At 33.3% G+C, this 13448-nt stretch overlaps 1 protein-coding gene across 8 annotated transcripts in view; it reads right to left on the reverse strand.

Moving 5' to 3' along the window:
* Positions 1-13448, reverse strand: part of CCSER1 (coiled-coil serine rich protein 1) — a 1247878-nt gene that overhangs the window by 568355 nt on the left and 666075 nt on the right. For 7 of the 8 annotated variants that reach the window (XR_013828080.1, XM_079919695.1, XM_079919694.1 and 4 more), the window contains one exon: positions 3661-3738. Coding sequence is in view for 7 of the 8 variants with exons in the window: in XM_079919695.1 (XP_079775821.1) it covers positions 3661-3738 (78 nt within the window). In the remaining variant the exon portion in view is untranslated. Of the gene's footprint in view, positions 1-1472; positions 1548-3660; positions 3739-13448 lie in introns of those variants that run through there. The other variant, XM_079919699.1, reaches the window with a different exon arrangement.

The following is a 13448-nucleotide window of genomic DNA, read 5'->3' on the forward strand; positions in this document are numbered from 1 at the left end:
AAGTGTGTATTCATAATGCAACTACTTAAGTAGAAAACTGCATTTACAAAGTAAATCCCACCATTTGGAAAATGCGTTAAAATATTTGGAGAACACACAATGCTGTGAGCATACATTTCTAAACTGATGTATGCTTCACTCATACATGACAGACAAAATGTGTGATGTCACAATTCGGTTGATTTTAAATAGTCAAATGAAAACCATTAATGATATTTAGACTAACAGTGATTACTAGTATTTGATGAAATACCTGGTAACTTTAAAACTCTTAAAGAAAATATGAACAAAGCATTCCTAGTTCAACTAAACACTTCTTTTTAAATATAAGTGTAAAACATATACTAATGAAAGGAAGATCTTCTTAAAAGTTTAGTGCTTCTGCCTCTAAGAGTAATCTAGAGATCCTGTGACAGTTCTGAGTCAGGTTCAGGCACTAATTGAAAGGAAAATTTACACCCAAAGTCAATCAGCCACATTTAAAATGACAATCTTCTGTAGACCATCAAAAGGAAGTTAAAAAACTGTCCATAAACGTGTCAAATTAGTAAAACGATCTGAATTTTCTCACTGCCAGAATATAGCATTTTGGTTGTTCATGCTCAATTACTTTAACCAAAATGTTATTTGCAGTAGTTCAAACTATAAAGTGTTTATAGGCAGCATATGTGCTTTGTTGAAGCATCTAGTTATACAACTGGTGTAATCAGAAGAATCTTGCCTACCTCTTAATGTAATCTTGTAATTGGCAACATTGCTACCTGACAAAATCTATTCATATTCTCTCCAGTTTTAATAACTCAAGTGACACCTAAGAAATTATTCTTTGATCTTTCAATAAACTAAGCCTGTGAAGACAGAGGAGGGTGAAAGAGGTTAAACTGGCATTGATTATTTAAGACACATTCATCATTTATTTAACAATCTCCCTCATCACAAGAACTATTGTGTTTACAGGCCCTTGCTGAGATACTCTGAATTTACTTTTTTTTTCTTTTCTTTTTTTTTTTTTTTTTTTTTTTTTTTTTTTTTGCGGTACGCGGGCCTCTCACTGTTGTGGCCTCTCCCGTTGCGGAGCACAGGCTCCGGACGCGCAGGCTCAGCGGCCATGGCTCACGGGCCCAGCCGCTCCGCAGCATGTGGGATCTTCCCGGACCGGGGCACGAACCCGTGTCCCCTGCATCGGCAGGTGGACTCTCAACCACTGTGCCACCAGGGAAGCCCTGAATTTACTTTTAAATAATTCTTGCCATGTGCATTAGAAATCAGAGCACACTGTACTCTAACATTAGTTTCAAGTTTCCTGATAAATCTGTTACAGGCTAGAAGTTGTTTATTGTACAAACCTTTGAACTTATTCACTGTAGTGGATATTTGGAAATTTCTTTTAATAGTTTTCATTATAATTAGTATCTTCTGGGGATTCTATTTCCTTTCTTAAGCAAAATGTGTAGTAACAGCTGTCTTCCCAAGGAAATTATATTAATAGATACTTGTAGTCCCTTATATACTGACATTCATATCACTGAAACATGATCCATAATGATCTGTAAAGAACAATTTGTGGCGAATATTGAGTTTTAGAAAAAAAATAAGAGACAAAAAAATCATCCATAATGTGCATGATTTCTATAAGATTTCTCATTTTTTCTGATAAATACTATTGCAAATTACAAATAAATATAGCATACAGTTGGTATATATATATTTGTGAAAAATTAAAATGTCAAATTATATTTCCTGAGAAAATGTGAGCGAAATGTTAAAGTCAAAGGATAATGATTCTTATTGAATATAAGAATGTAAAAATTGAGTTATAGATATTGAGAAGTATAGAAAATATATTTCAGTCATGAAAAAAGCTACACTATTGATGAATAATATTCCAAATAGTCACACAATTTATCACATTTAAAATGCTTCACTTATTTCTATTTTGTTTATTTAAAGTATTTCCCTCCCCAGTTTTTTCAATACAAATTGCCCTAAAATCTATTACAAAACTTACATCTGGTTACTGGCATAGGGTTCTAGACGCATATTTTTGGTAATTAATTTGCTGATTCTGATGATTGTCCTACAATATATCACCAGGAAGTATAAAGTATGAAATCTTTAGAACATATCATTCTATGTTAATGACTACCCAAATCATATCAGAAACTTGTACAAGGTGATCCTTTAAGGACTCACTACCAAAAAATTATTACTCTTTAACTAGTAAAATACATTAAGCTCTCACTGTCAGATATGAAAAGAAGCTATGAATGATGAAGAATTAACTATGATCATGGCTTTTAAAATTTTTATTTACATGTCTGGAGAACTAAATAGCATTGATATAAGAAATTTTGTAAAAACAAGAGAAGTATGGGTCATAGATATGCATTAAAATGCATAGGAAATTGCTAGTAGCTACAACTTAGCTACCTCCCCTATTGAATTATTGTGGTAAAATCCATTTCAACTTAATAAAAACCATTTATTTTAAAAAATATTAAATATTAATATCATTTAAATAACATATAGCACTGGTATTCAAGAAGTATTATAGTCAGAATATTGATATCTAGAATATTTAGGTATCTAGAATAAACATTAAATGAATGTAAGAATAACACAAAAGAAAAGCATAGCTTTTAATGTTTTTTTAAATTAAAAAATAATGTACTTTTAAATTGAAAAAGTAATGAAAACAATTTTTTCTGGAATTGAAAACTTTGGTTTATATCCTCATAGAGACAGCTTTATGTTAAATATGTTAATATACTTTGAAAGGCAACACAATGGTAACATCATATTTATGTTATAAACACAAGGACATGCAGATAGACATACATTTTACCATTATACCCCTTCATCAAACTTAAAATTCTCTCTTCTAATACTTGTCAATAAAGTGGTAAAAATAATACATTTTTTTAAAAAAGAGATTTCTCACAAACGTTAGATACAAGATACAGAAGATAATTCCCTTATGTTTCCATCAAAAGGAAATTTAAAGTCATGAACTTAGGCAACGTGAAAATTTCATTGCTTTATTTAAGATAGGTATTTGAATCAAAGTTGTCAAAAATCATTTAGTGTTACTAGAAGCCATCTTGCATTAAAACATGTTTTATAATCCTATTTTGACAGTTCAACAAGTATTTCACACTGAGAACAAAATGCTAACTTTCAATTAAATTACTTTCTGCAACCTGCACCAAAGCCCAAGGGCTAAAATAGTATTGTAAATTTCTCTGCAAAGCTGTGTTTCCTTTTATGTGCCAGAATGTAAAAATGATACGCTTGGCCCTTAGTGATTGCAAACACAGTAACTTTATCAAACAGTTAATAAGTTAGTACTCTCTTCAAAATAAATTGTCCTAGTATTCTAATATGTCTCTTCCACATGTCTGCAAATTCACTAATTCAAAAGACTGTATTAGAGTTGTTGGTTTAAAGAAATTAATAAGACACTGGTACGCTAGTCGGTGCCTGTAATTATCTGTTTCAGTCCCAGAAGGTATTTGGGGATTATTTAAGAGCAAAAGATGAATGGGGAACCACTAAATCCTATTAGATCAATGCATGGGCACAGCACCAGCAGAAGTAAATAAGCTGTGGAGGTCTGAATACCAATAAAAAAGATAAAAATGGTTTTATATAGCTACTTACATCATAGCCTAGAAGTTCAGTTTGTGTGGATTTATCTACTCTTGAAGCAAAAGCCTTCTGTAAATGCTGAACTTTGTCCTGCAAAAAAAAAAAAAAAAAAAAGCAAAACCAAAAACACATTGTTGGTGAGTCATGTGCTTCTACACTAATATTCCCCACTAATTAAAATTTGGTTACTGTACAATTAATGATTCTTTGTGTGCATACTTCATTCTGGCGGTGCTTTACTTATCAGCTTAAACATTTAGAGCTTTAAATTTCAGGTCATAATGACTCCATCTTTGGCAGCTTTTCTTTTAGTATAGGAACCACTGAGTCAGGATCGTGGTTGAATGCTAGAGACATGATTTGCTTAAATGTGAGATCAAATGATTATACTGTTTTTGTTAGCTGTTGTGTTTTGTTCGGTTTGGTAAATTAAATTGATAGGATTTTACGGATCTCTTTTCAGAGCATTTACATTTAAAATCCAAAACATTTTCAATAAATAATACCATCCAGTGTGTTCCATTTAGCATGTTTATATTTTTTTATCTTTATTTTTTTGCTTCTTAATTGTCTCCTTCTGGAATCTACACATTTAGAAGTCTGTTGTTTAAGGGAACTGACATGACTCCAATCCTGTTATAACTAAGGGACATAATGCATGAAGGATGTCTGGGATTTCATAATTCAGATGCAAATGTACTAATTCTGATTAACTAATGTGACTGGGCCTCTGGCTGGGGTCCTCTTATTACTAAATGTATCACTTAAAAGGAGATCGTGAGCATAATTATTGTAATGTGTTCATTGTGTGTCTGGCACAGCTGGGAGTGCTGTACTCACATGATCACATCTCATCTTGGGAGTTTTACTACTATTACCACCCATTTTGAAGGAGAACAATACAGTTTACAAAGTTTAAGTAACTTAAGTTTCCCAAGAAGTTCACGTGATTCCACTAGATTCTGTTTTTGCCTTATGTTGCTTTAAAGGAGAATTTGTTTCTCTTACTTGGTCAATAAAATAGTTGTATAATATTTTAATGATAAAAACTGATTTAACTTCTTCCAGGGACAGTGGTCATCACAAACCTCACTACCAAAACTTGTTTCCTCTCTTCCTCTCCTCCCCTCTGCCACCCCTCCCCCTTCCACTCTCCGTTCACCCTCTTTGCTTTAAATTCTTCCTGAGATATGCAAGTTATCCAAGCTGTTTATCAAAGTACATACATAATTTAGGTAAACATAATTTGACACTGAAATATAGAAAATAAATATTTTCTGGACTATTAATGTCCCAACCTTCTAACTTCCCTATTACAAAACTTCTAGTGCTGCTATTCAGACAAAAATGAAAATGGAGATTAGATAACTCAAGAAGATATAATGTAAAAAGGGAAGGTTTTAATTGTTTGAAAAGGATAAGTGAAAATGTGGCCACATTTTCCAAAATAAATTTAAAACAAGACATAACAAGTTGTGTTTATTTAGACTTCTTTTGGAACTGGGAAGAGAGCAAAAAGGTAGTAGCAGGTAAAGGAACAGATAACATTTGCTCTCAGTGAATGGTTGTTTAGAAAAATTTTTGAAATGGGTTGGAGTCCTAAGTATTAGAAAAATAAGTTGTAAATCTGTAGGTATATAAATGTTTGTATATGAATCAGAAACTACACTCTAATGCATACAGTGGGGAAGAATAGATAGCAAATACTCCCATTATGCTTTCCCCACATTTTTTTATTTTCAAGGGCTTCTACTCTGAAGATAGGAGTTGAAAAGGACTGGTAAACTCTGGTCCATTGGCTTGAGTTTTAAGACTAAGGAAATTTAAATCAAGATAAATGAAAAACTCGAAAAGCTTCATTAACCAAAAGCCTAATAAAAGCAAAACAAATAAACCCTAAATAAAGAATAGCTATCTTCAGAGGTTTTAAAAGAAAAAAGCACAGACATTTCTAATGAAAAATTCACTGCTACTCCCTTTTGCAGGCATTTCCACAACAAATATACCATATTTGAATTATTTATTATGTATACACTTGTACGCCATATTCAAATGTGGAGAGTAAATTAAATGTTTCCAATTGACTTAGGTACACAAAATTAAGAATTAAGTAATTCAGCTTAAGTTAATTTTATTTAGTAGGAAGAACATTTATGGAACTTTATGATAATTTCTATAACAGAGTTAAATAAAGACTATATAGTTGTTGGGAGATAAGTCTTAATGAGTCTTTTGAATTTCTGAAAGACAGATGGAAATATATGGATCAACAAATTTAATATATAATAACAAGAGTATTATAGATAACAAAATAGAAAATATACAACAAAAATAACTATTACTAGATGATGGAACTGCAGATAATTTTTATTTCTTATGTAAGAAATGAATATATACTAATTGCCTATATATATATTTATATATATAATAGAGGAATAGAAACAAAACATCATTATATTTTCATTTCCACACTGATTTGACACAATAAACATTTTGATTAAAATTGATTTATTTCAGTATAGAGAAATAGACATTTCACCTTTCTGATGCAAATGTATTTGCACACCTTAATTCATCTATAATTTTTATTAAATGCACATTATGGGTGTTGTTCAAGGTACAGGGGACATGAAGGGGGAAAAAATAGCTTCTTTTATTAAAAAAAAAACAAAACTTCCAGTGTGGAAAGATAGAGAAATCAAAAACAATTAGTACTCATTATATAAGGCAAAGGTACTATAGAGAAGCTGGAGATATGTGTATGTGTTGGAGAGGAAACATAGGAGAGTTAAATAACTAGAATGCAGAAGCTACTGATGTCCCAAATAAGATGAGAAACATGAATTATTATTAGCCACTTGGAGTGGAAGGGACAGGGGTCTTTCTCAGGCAATGACATTTGCAAATATTTCAAAGTCAGAGAGACTCTGACAAAGATATGTATAAACAGCTACTAGTTCAAACTTGCCTAAGGAAAGACAATGAAAGGGACAATAGTGCGAAATGAGACTAGAGTGGTAAATTAAGTCCATGCCACAAAGGATAGAATTCTACATCAAAGGATTTTAGAGTTACCTTAATTTTTGAAGTATTATTTTACAGTGAAAGGCCATAAGACTATTTTAACTAAATTACAACAGAACTTATTTAAATACTTCTTTTCACCTTGTATAAAAGACAAAATTAGAAGGAAGCAACCTGGAAAAGAGGAACAACTGAAGTACATGAAACTTTATTTTTCTGGACCATCAATAAATTTACACATACATGTGATTTAAGTGGCTTTCTTTCAGTATTTTCCTATGTAAGCAAACATTGCAATACCTTCTTCTAACCCCTCTCAGACGGATAGAGGAGTATTAAAACAACTCAACTTTTGGTAGATACACTTTATAAATAATTCTATACCCCAAACAAAGTATCTAAATGCTTAAATTTTCCTTTCCAAGCAATGACAATATCAATAATTCTTAACAAAACACACCCTTTTTTCTTAATTCAGATTCATAAAACATGTGTGCTTAGAATTAACTAAAAGAAAAATAGCTAGCATATTCTGTGGAAAAATGTAACCAAATGGGATGAAAAAGAGGAATTTCATTATTTATATTTGCTGTTTTTACTGACTTTTGAATATGTGGAAGATGTGAATTTTACATAATACTGCTATATGAATTAAAAAATATATAATGATTTTCTCTCTAAATTTCCAAATAATTTCATCTGACATTAAGAGTAATATAACATCTGTATAATAAAAGCCTGCTACCACAAATGAGTGCATATAAACCAAAGAAAACATGCATAGTTTACAAACTTACTAAGAGTAGTTACTTATATTCACATTTCCCTCTACCTCTGTAATCTTTACCACTACAACTATTACTAACAATAATAGATGCCATTAACAGAATATAGTTATATGGCAGGCACTGTACCAAGTAATTTATATGAATCCTCTCAAGAATGCACTGTCTGTTTTTGTCCCTTTTCAAAAGCACAGGAAACTGGCACTTAGGAAGTTGAAATCAGTTGCTAAAGGTCACACAGGCTATTAAGTGAAACAGGCAAGTTGGAAAACTATCTGTCTCCAAACCCAGGTGTACTTTCTATAAAGATATTCTGACTCTGGAAAAGCTTACAAGTGGTACTGCTGCTCCCATTTCATATATGCAAGGACACATACGAAATGCATAGTTACTATACAGCTAGTATGATAATAAAACTGCTCTTGGTGTTCATCCTCCCTATATTCTCTTATGAATTCTACTAAGTAATTCTGCTTTACTGTGAAAACAATTTAAGTACACTTAAGATTTATCAGTTTATTTCCTGTAAGAACTACAATCCAATAAAATATCCATTACTATAACCAGCAAAGCATTTTGGAGCATGAGTCAGGAATAAAATGATAAAGTTAATATAGAGTTATAACATAAAATTGAAAGATGTAAAAAAGCAAACTGAAATAAAAACTAAATGTTGAAAGGCATGAAATCCTTTAACAATAGGATCAGTTCAAGCAGAGTAATCTAAAAGTACCTTCTGCTTAAGCTGTTGGAATCATTTCTGGTGCGTGTGTGTGTGTGTTTTATGTGCTGTTCAGTCACAGAAACTGCCTCTACAATATATGTTGTCAATATAAAAAGTCTAGTTCCTAATTTCTTAAATTTAAATTTCATTAATCATACATACATATCTATTAAATGCCTGATCAAAGATATAATAATATAATAACAATGTCATATCACATCAAAGTATCACTTGATAAGGATTAAGACTTAAAAGGAAGTATATTTTAAATTGTCAAATTTTCTGAGCAGAAAAGGGATTGAGAGAACTAAAGCTAGTCTCTTTTACATTCTTGAGTCTGATAAACTGTGGAAATGTATTTCCAAATAATTAAAGTTCATGCTGTTGTAATCATTTAATCATTTAAGTGTACGTCTATAAAACCATCTAAAGCTGGCAATCATGTGTATTTCACTGATACATGTACATTTCTGTGTATTTCACTGATATATGTACATTTTTGTACTTTCATGTGTGCACATGCAAGCACATGTCATTGAGGAAGGACTGAGGAGGAGGAAATGTGGTTTTTAATAAAAGACAAAATAATCACAAAGCCAGTAAAACTGGCTTTTAAAATAAAGCCTCAAGTGACTAAGGAGCTTAAGGGAACTGGAAGTTATTTACTTTTATTTTAGAATTTATTTGTATTTATTTGCATTATTAGATACCATATTGATTAACAAAAAATTATAAATATTTTAAACTCTACCATTTTATTAATCTATGTCATTTACTTTAGATATGAACATCTATCATTTCCTAGAGCTTTTAAAAAACTACAAATGTCAAATAAGTGCAGTAAACAAGCTGAAAAGAAAATATTAAATAATCCTAAGAAATAACTTATTTATTTTAAATTATTTTAATTACCTATAAAGAAGTTTGTGAGATTCAAGACGAAAAGCAGACAATTTTTTAATAAACAGAACAGGACTACTTGCAGTAGTTAGATTTATAATCTATGACAAGAGGAAACATACCCTTGAGGGTACAGACAAGATGGTGGAGTAGAGGGACTTGAGCTCACTTCCTCTCACCCAAACACCGAAATCACAACTAACTACTGAACAACCATCAACAAAAAAGACATGAATCTACAAAAATAGATATTCTACATCCAAAGACAAAGAAGCCGCCACGATCTAACAGTGGCAGAGGTGCTTTCATGATATAATCAAATCCTATACCCCCTGGGTGGGCAACCCACAAACTGGCAAATAATTATATTGCAGAGGTTCTCCCACAGGAGTGAGAATTCTAAGCCCCACATCAGGTTCTCCAGCCTGGGGGTCTGGCATTGGGAGGAGGAGCCCCCAGAGCATTTGGCTTTGAAGGCCAGTGGGGCTTGAGAGCAGGAGCTCCAGAGGGCTGGGGGAAACAGAAAATCCACTCTTGGAGGGTGCACACAAGGTGTCACATGCACTGGGACCCAGGGCAAAGCAGTGACTCCATAGGAGCCTGGGCCAGACCTACATGCAGGGCTTGAAGGGTCTCCTGAGGAGATGAAGGTCGACTGCCACTCACCATGAGGGCAAGGACACTGGTGGCAGAGGCCCCAGTGAATATTCATTGGCATGAACTCTCCTGGAGGTCACCATTTTGGCAACTGAGACCTGGCCTCACCCAACAGTCTACGGACTCCAGTGCTGGTATGCCTGAGGCCAAACAACCAACAGGGTGGGAACACAGCTCCACCCATCAGCAGATAGGCTGCCTAAAATTGTCCTGATCCCACAGCTGCCTCAAACATACCCACCAGAGGGATAAGAACCAGCTCCACCCACCACTGGGCAGGCAACAGTTCCTCCCACCAGGAAACCTGCACAAGCCCCTGGACCAACCTCACCAACCAGGGGGCAGACAACAGAAGTGAGAGGAGCTACAATCCTACAGCCTGAGGAATGGAGGCCACAAACAGAGAAAGTCTGACAAAACGAGATGGCAGAAAAATACGTTCCAGATGAAGGAAAAAGATAAAATCTCAGAAGAACAATGAAGTAAAGTAGAGATAGGCAATCTTCCTGAAAAAGAATTCAGAGTAATGATAGTAAAGATAATCCAAGATTTCAGATAAAGACTGGAGGCACAGTCCAAGAAGATACATGAAATGTTTAACAAAGAGCTAGAAGATTTAAAGAACAGAGATGAACAATACAATAACGGAAATGAAGAACACAGTAAAAGGAATCAATAGTAGAAATGAGGCAGAAGAACAAATAAGTGAGCTGGAAGACAGATTGATGGAAATCACTGCTTTATTCTGCAGAATAGAATAAAGAAAAAAGAATGAAAAGAAATGAGGGCAGTCTATGAGACCTTTGGGACAATATTAAACTCACCAACATTCACATTATAAGGGTCCTAAAGGGGAAGACAGAAAGGAGCTGAGAAAATATTTGAAGAGATTAATAGGAAAAAACTTCCCTATATGGGAAAGGAAACATACAATCAGGCCTAAGAAGCTCAGAGAGTCCCATACAGGATGAACCCAAGGAGGAACATGCTGAGACACATATTAATCAAACTAAAAAAAATTAAACACAAGGATAAAATATTAAAAGCAACAAGAGAAAAGCAAAAAATAGCATACAAGGGAATCCCCATAAGGTTATCAGCTGATTTTTCAGCAGAAACTTTGCAGGCCAGAAGGGAGTGGTACAATATATTTAAAGGGATGAAAGGAAAAATCTACAACCAAGAATACTCTACCCAGCAAGGCTCTAGTTCAGATTTGACAGAGAAATCAAAACACTTTACAGACAAGCCAAAGCTAAGAGAATCAGCACCACCAAACCAGCTTTACAACAATCACTAAAGGAAATTCTCTAGATGGAAAAAAAAAGGCCACAACTAGAAACAAGAAAATACAAATAGGAAAGCTCACCAGTAAAGGCAAACATACAACAAAGGTAGGAGATCATCCACAAAGAAATATGATATCAAAACCAGCAACTGTGAGGAGAGTAAAAATACAGGATACTGAAAATGCATTTGAAATTATGAGACCAGAAACTTAAAACAATCTTGTGTATATATACAGACTGCTATATCAAAACCTCATGGGAACCACAAATCAACAATCTACAATAGATAAACACACAAAAAAGAAAAAGCAATCCAAACACAACACTAAAGATAGTCTTCAAATCACAAGAGGACAAAAGAGGAAGGGAAGAAAAAAGACCTATAAAAACAAAGCCAAAACAATTAATAAAATAGTAATAAAAACATACATATCAATAATTACCTTAAATGTAAATGAATTAAATGAGACAAAGACAAAAGACAGAGACTAGCTGAATGGATACAAAAGACCCATATATATGCTGTCTACAAGAGACTCACTTCAGACCTACAGACACATACAGACTGAAAGTGAGGGGATGGAAAAGGGTATTCCATGCAAATGGAAATCAAGAGAAAGCTGGAGTAGATTACTCATATATGACAAAAAAAACCTTTAAAAACAGTAAAAAGAGACAAGGAAGGACACTACATAATGATCAAGGATCAACCCAAGAAGAAGATATAACAATTGTAAATATGTATGCACCCAACATAGGAGCACCTCAATATATAAGGCAATGCTAATAGCGATAAAAGGAGAAACTGACAGTAACACAATAATAGTAGGGGATTTTAACACCCTACTTACATCAATGGACAGATTATCCAATAGAAAATGAATTAAAAAAACACAGGACTTAAAGGACAGATTAGACCAGATGGACCTAACTGATATTTATAGAATTTTCCACCCAAAAGCAGCAGAATACTTGGTAAATTTAAGAAAATTGAAATCATATCAAGCATCTTTTCTGACCACAGTGCTATGAAATTAGAAATCAATTACAGAAAAAAAACTAAAAAAACAAAAGCATGTGGAGGTTAAATAGTATGTTAGTAAACAACCAATGGATCACTGAAGAAATCCAGGAGGTAATCAAAAAATACCTAGAGACAAATGAAAAAGAAAGCATGAAGATCCAAAAACCTATAGGATGAAGAAAAAGCAGTTCTAAGAGGGAAGTTTATATGAATAGACTCTTACCTCAGGAAACAAGAAAAATCTCAAATAAACAACCTAACCTTATACCTAAACCAACTAGAGAAAGAAGAACAAACAAAATCCAAAGTTAGTAGAAGGAAAGAAATTATAAAGACCAGAGCAGAAACAAATGAAATAGAGATGAAGAAAACAATAGAAAAAAATCAATGTAACTAAAAGATGGTTCTTTGAAAAGATAAATAAAATTGATAAACCTTTAGCCAGTCTCATCAAGAAAAAAAGGTTGAGGGCTTAAATCCATAAAATTAGAAATGAAAAAAGGAGAAGTTAAAACAGACACCACAGAAATACAAAGGATCGTAAGAGATTACTACAAGCAATTCTATGCCAATAAAATACACAACCTAGAAAATGGACAAATTCTTAGAAAGGTACAACTTTCCGAGATTTAACCAGGAAGAAAAAGAAAATATGAACAGACCAGTTGCCAGTACTGAAATTGAATCAGTGATTTAAAAACTCCCAACAAACAAAAGTCCAGGACCAAATGGCTTCACAGGCAAATTCTATCAAACATTTAGAGAAGAGCTAACACCTATCCTTCTCAAATTATTCCAAAAATTGCAAAGGAAGGAACACTCCCAAACTCATTCTATGAGGCCACCATCACTCTGATACCAAAACCAGATAAAGATACCACACACGCGCACATACACGATTTTACACGCCAATATCACCGATAAACACAGATGCAAAAATCATCAACAAAATACTAGCAAACCAAATCCAACAATACTTTAGAAGGATCATACACCATGATCAAGTGGGATTTATCCCAGGGATGCAAGGATTTTTCAATATTTGCAAACCAATCAATGTGAAACATCAGATTAACAAACTGAAGACAAAACATATGATCATCTCAATAGATCCAGAAAAAGCTTTTGATAAAATTCAACACCCATTTATGATAAAAAAAAAAAAAGCTCTCCAGAAAGTGCGCATAAGGGGGATATAGCTCAGCATAATAAAAGCAATATATGACAAACCCACAGCTAACATCATACTCATTGGTGAAAAGCTGAAAGCATTCCCTCTGAGATCAGGAAAAAGAGAAGGATGTCCACTCTCACCACTTTTATTCAACATAATTCTGGAAGTCCTAGCCACAGCAATCAGAGAAGGAAAAAAAATGAAAGGAATCCAAACTGGAAAA

This window comes from Stenella coeruleoalba (assembly GCF_951394435.1).
Source record: "Stenella coeruleoalba genome assembly, chromosome: 4".
Taxonomy (NCBI): domain Eukaryota; kingdom Metazoa; phylum Chordata; class Mammalia; order Artiodactyla; family Delphinidae; genus Stenella; species Stenella coeruleoalba.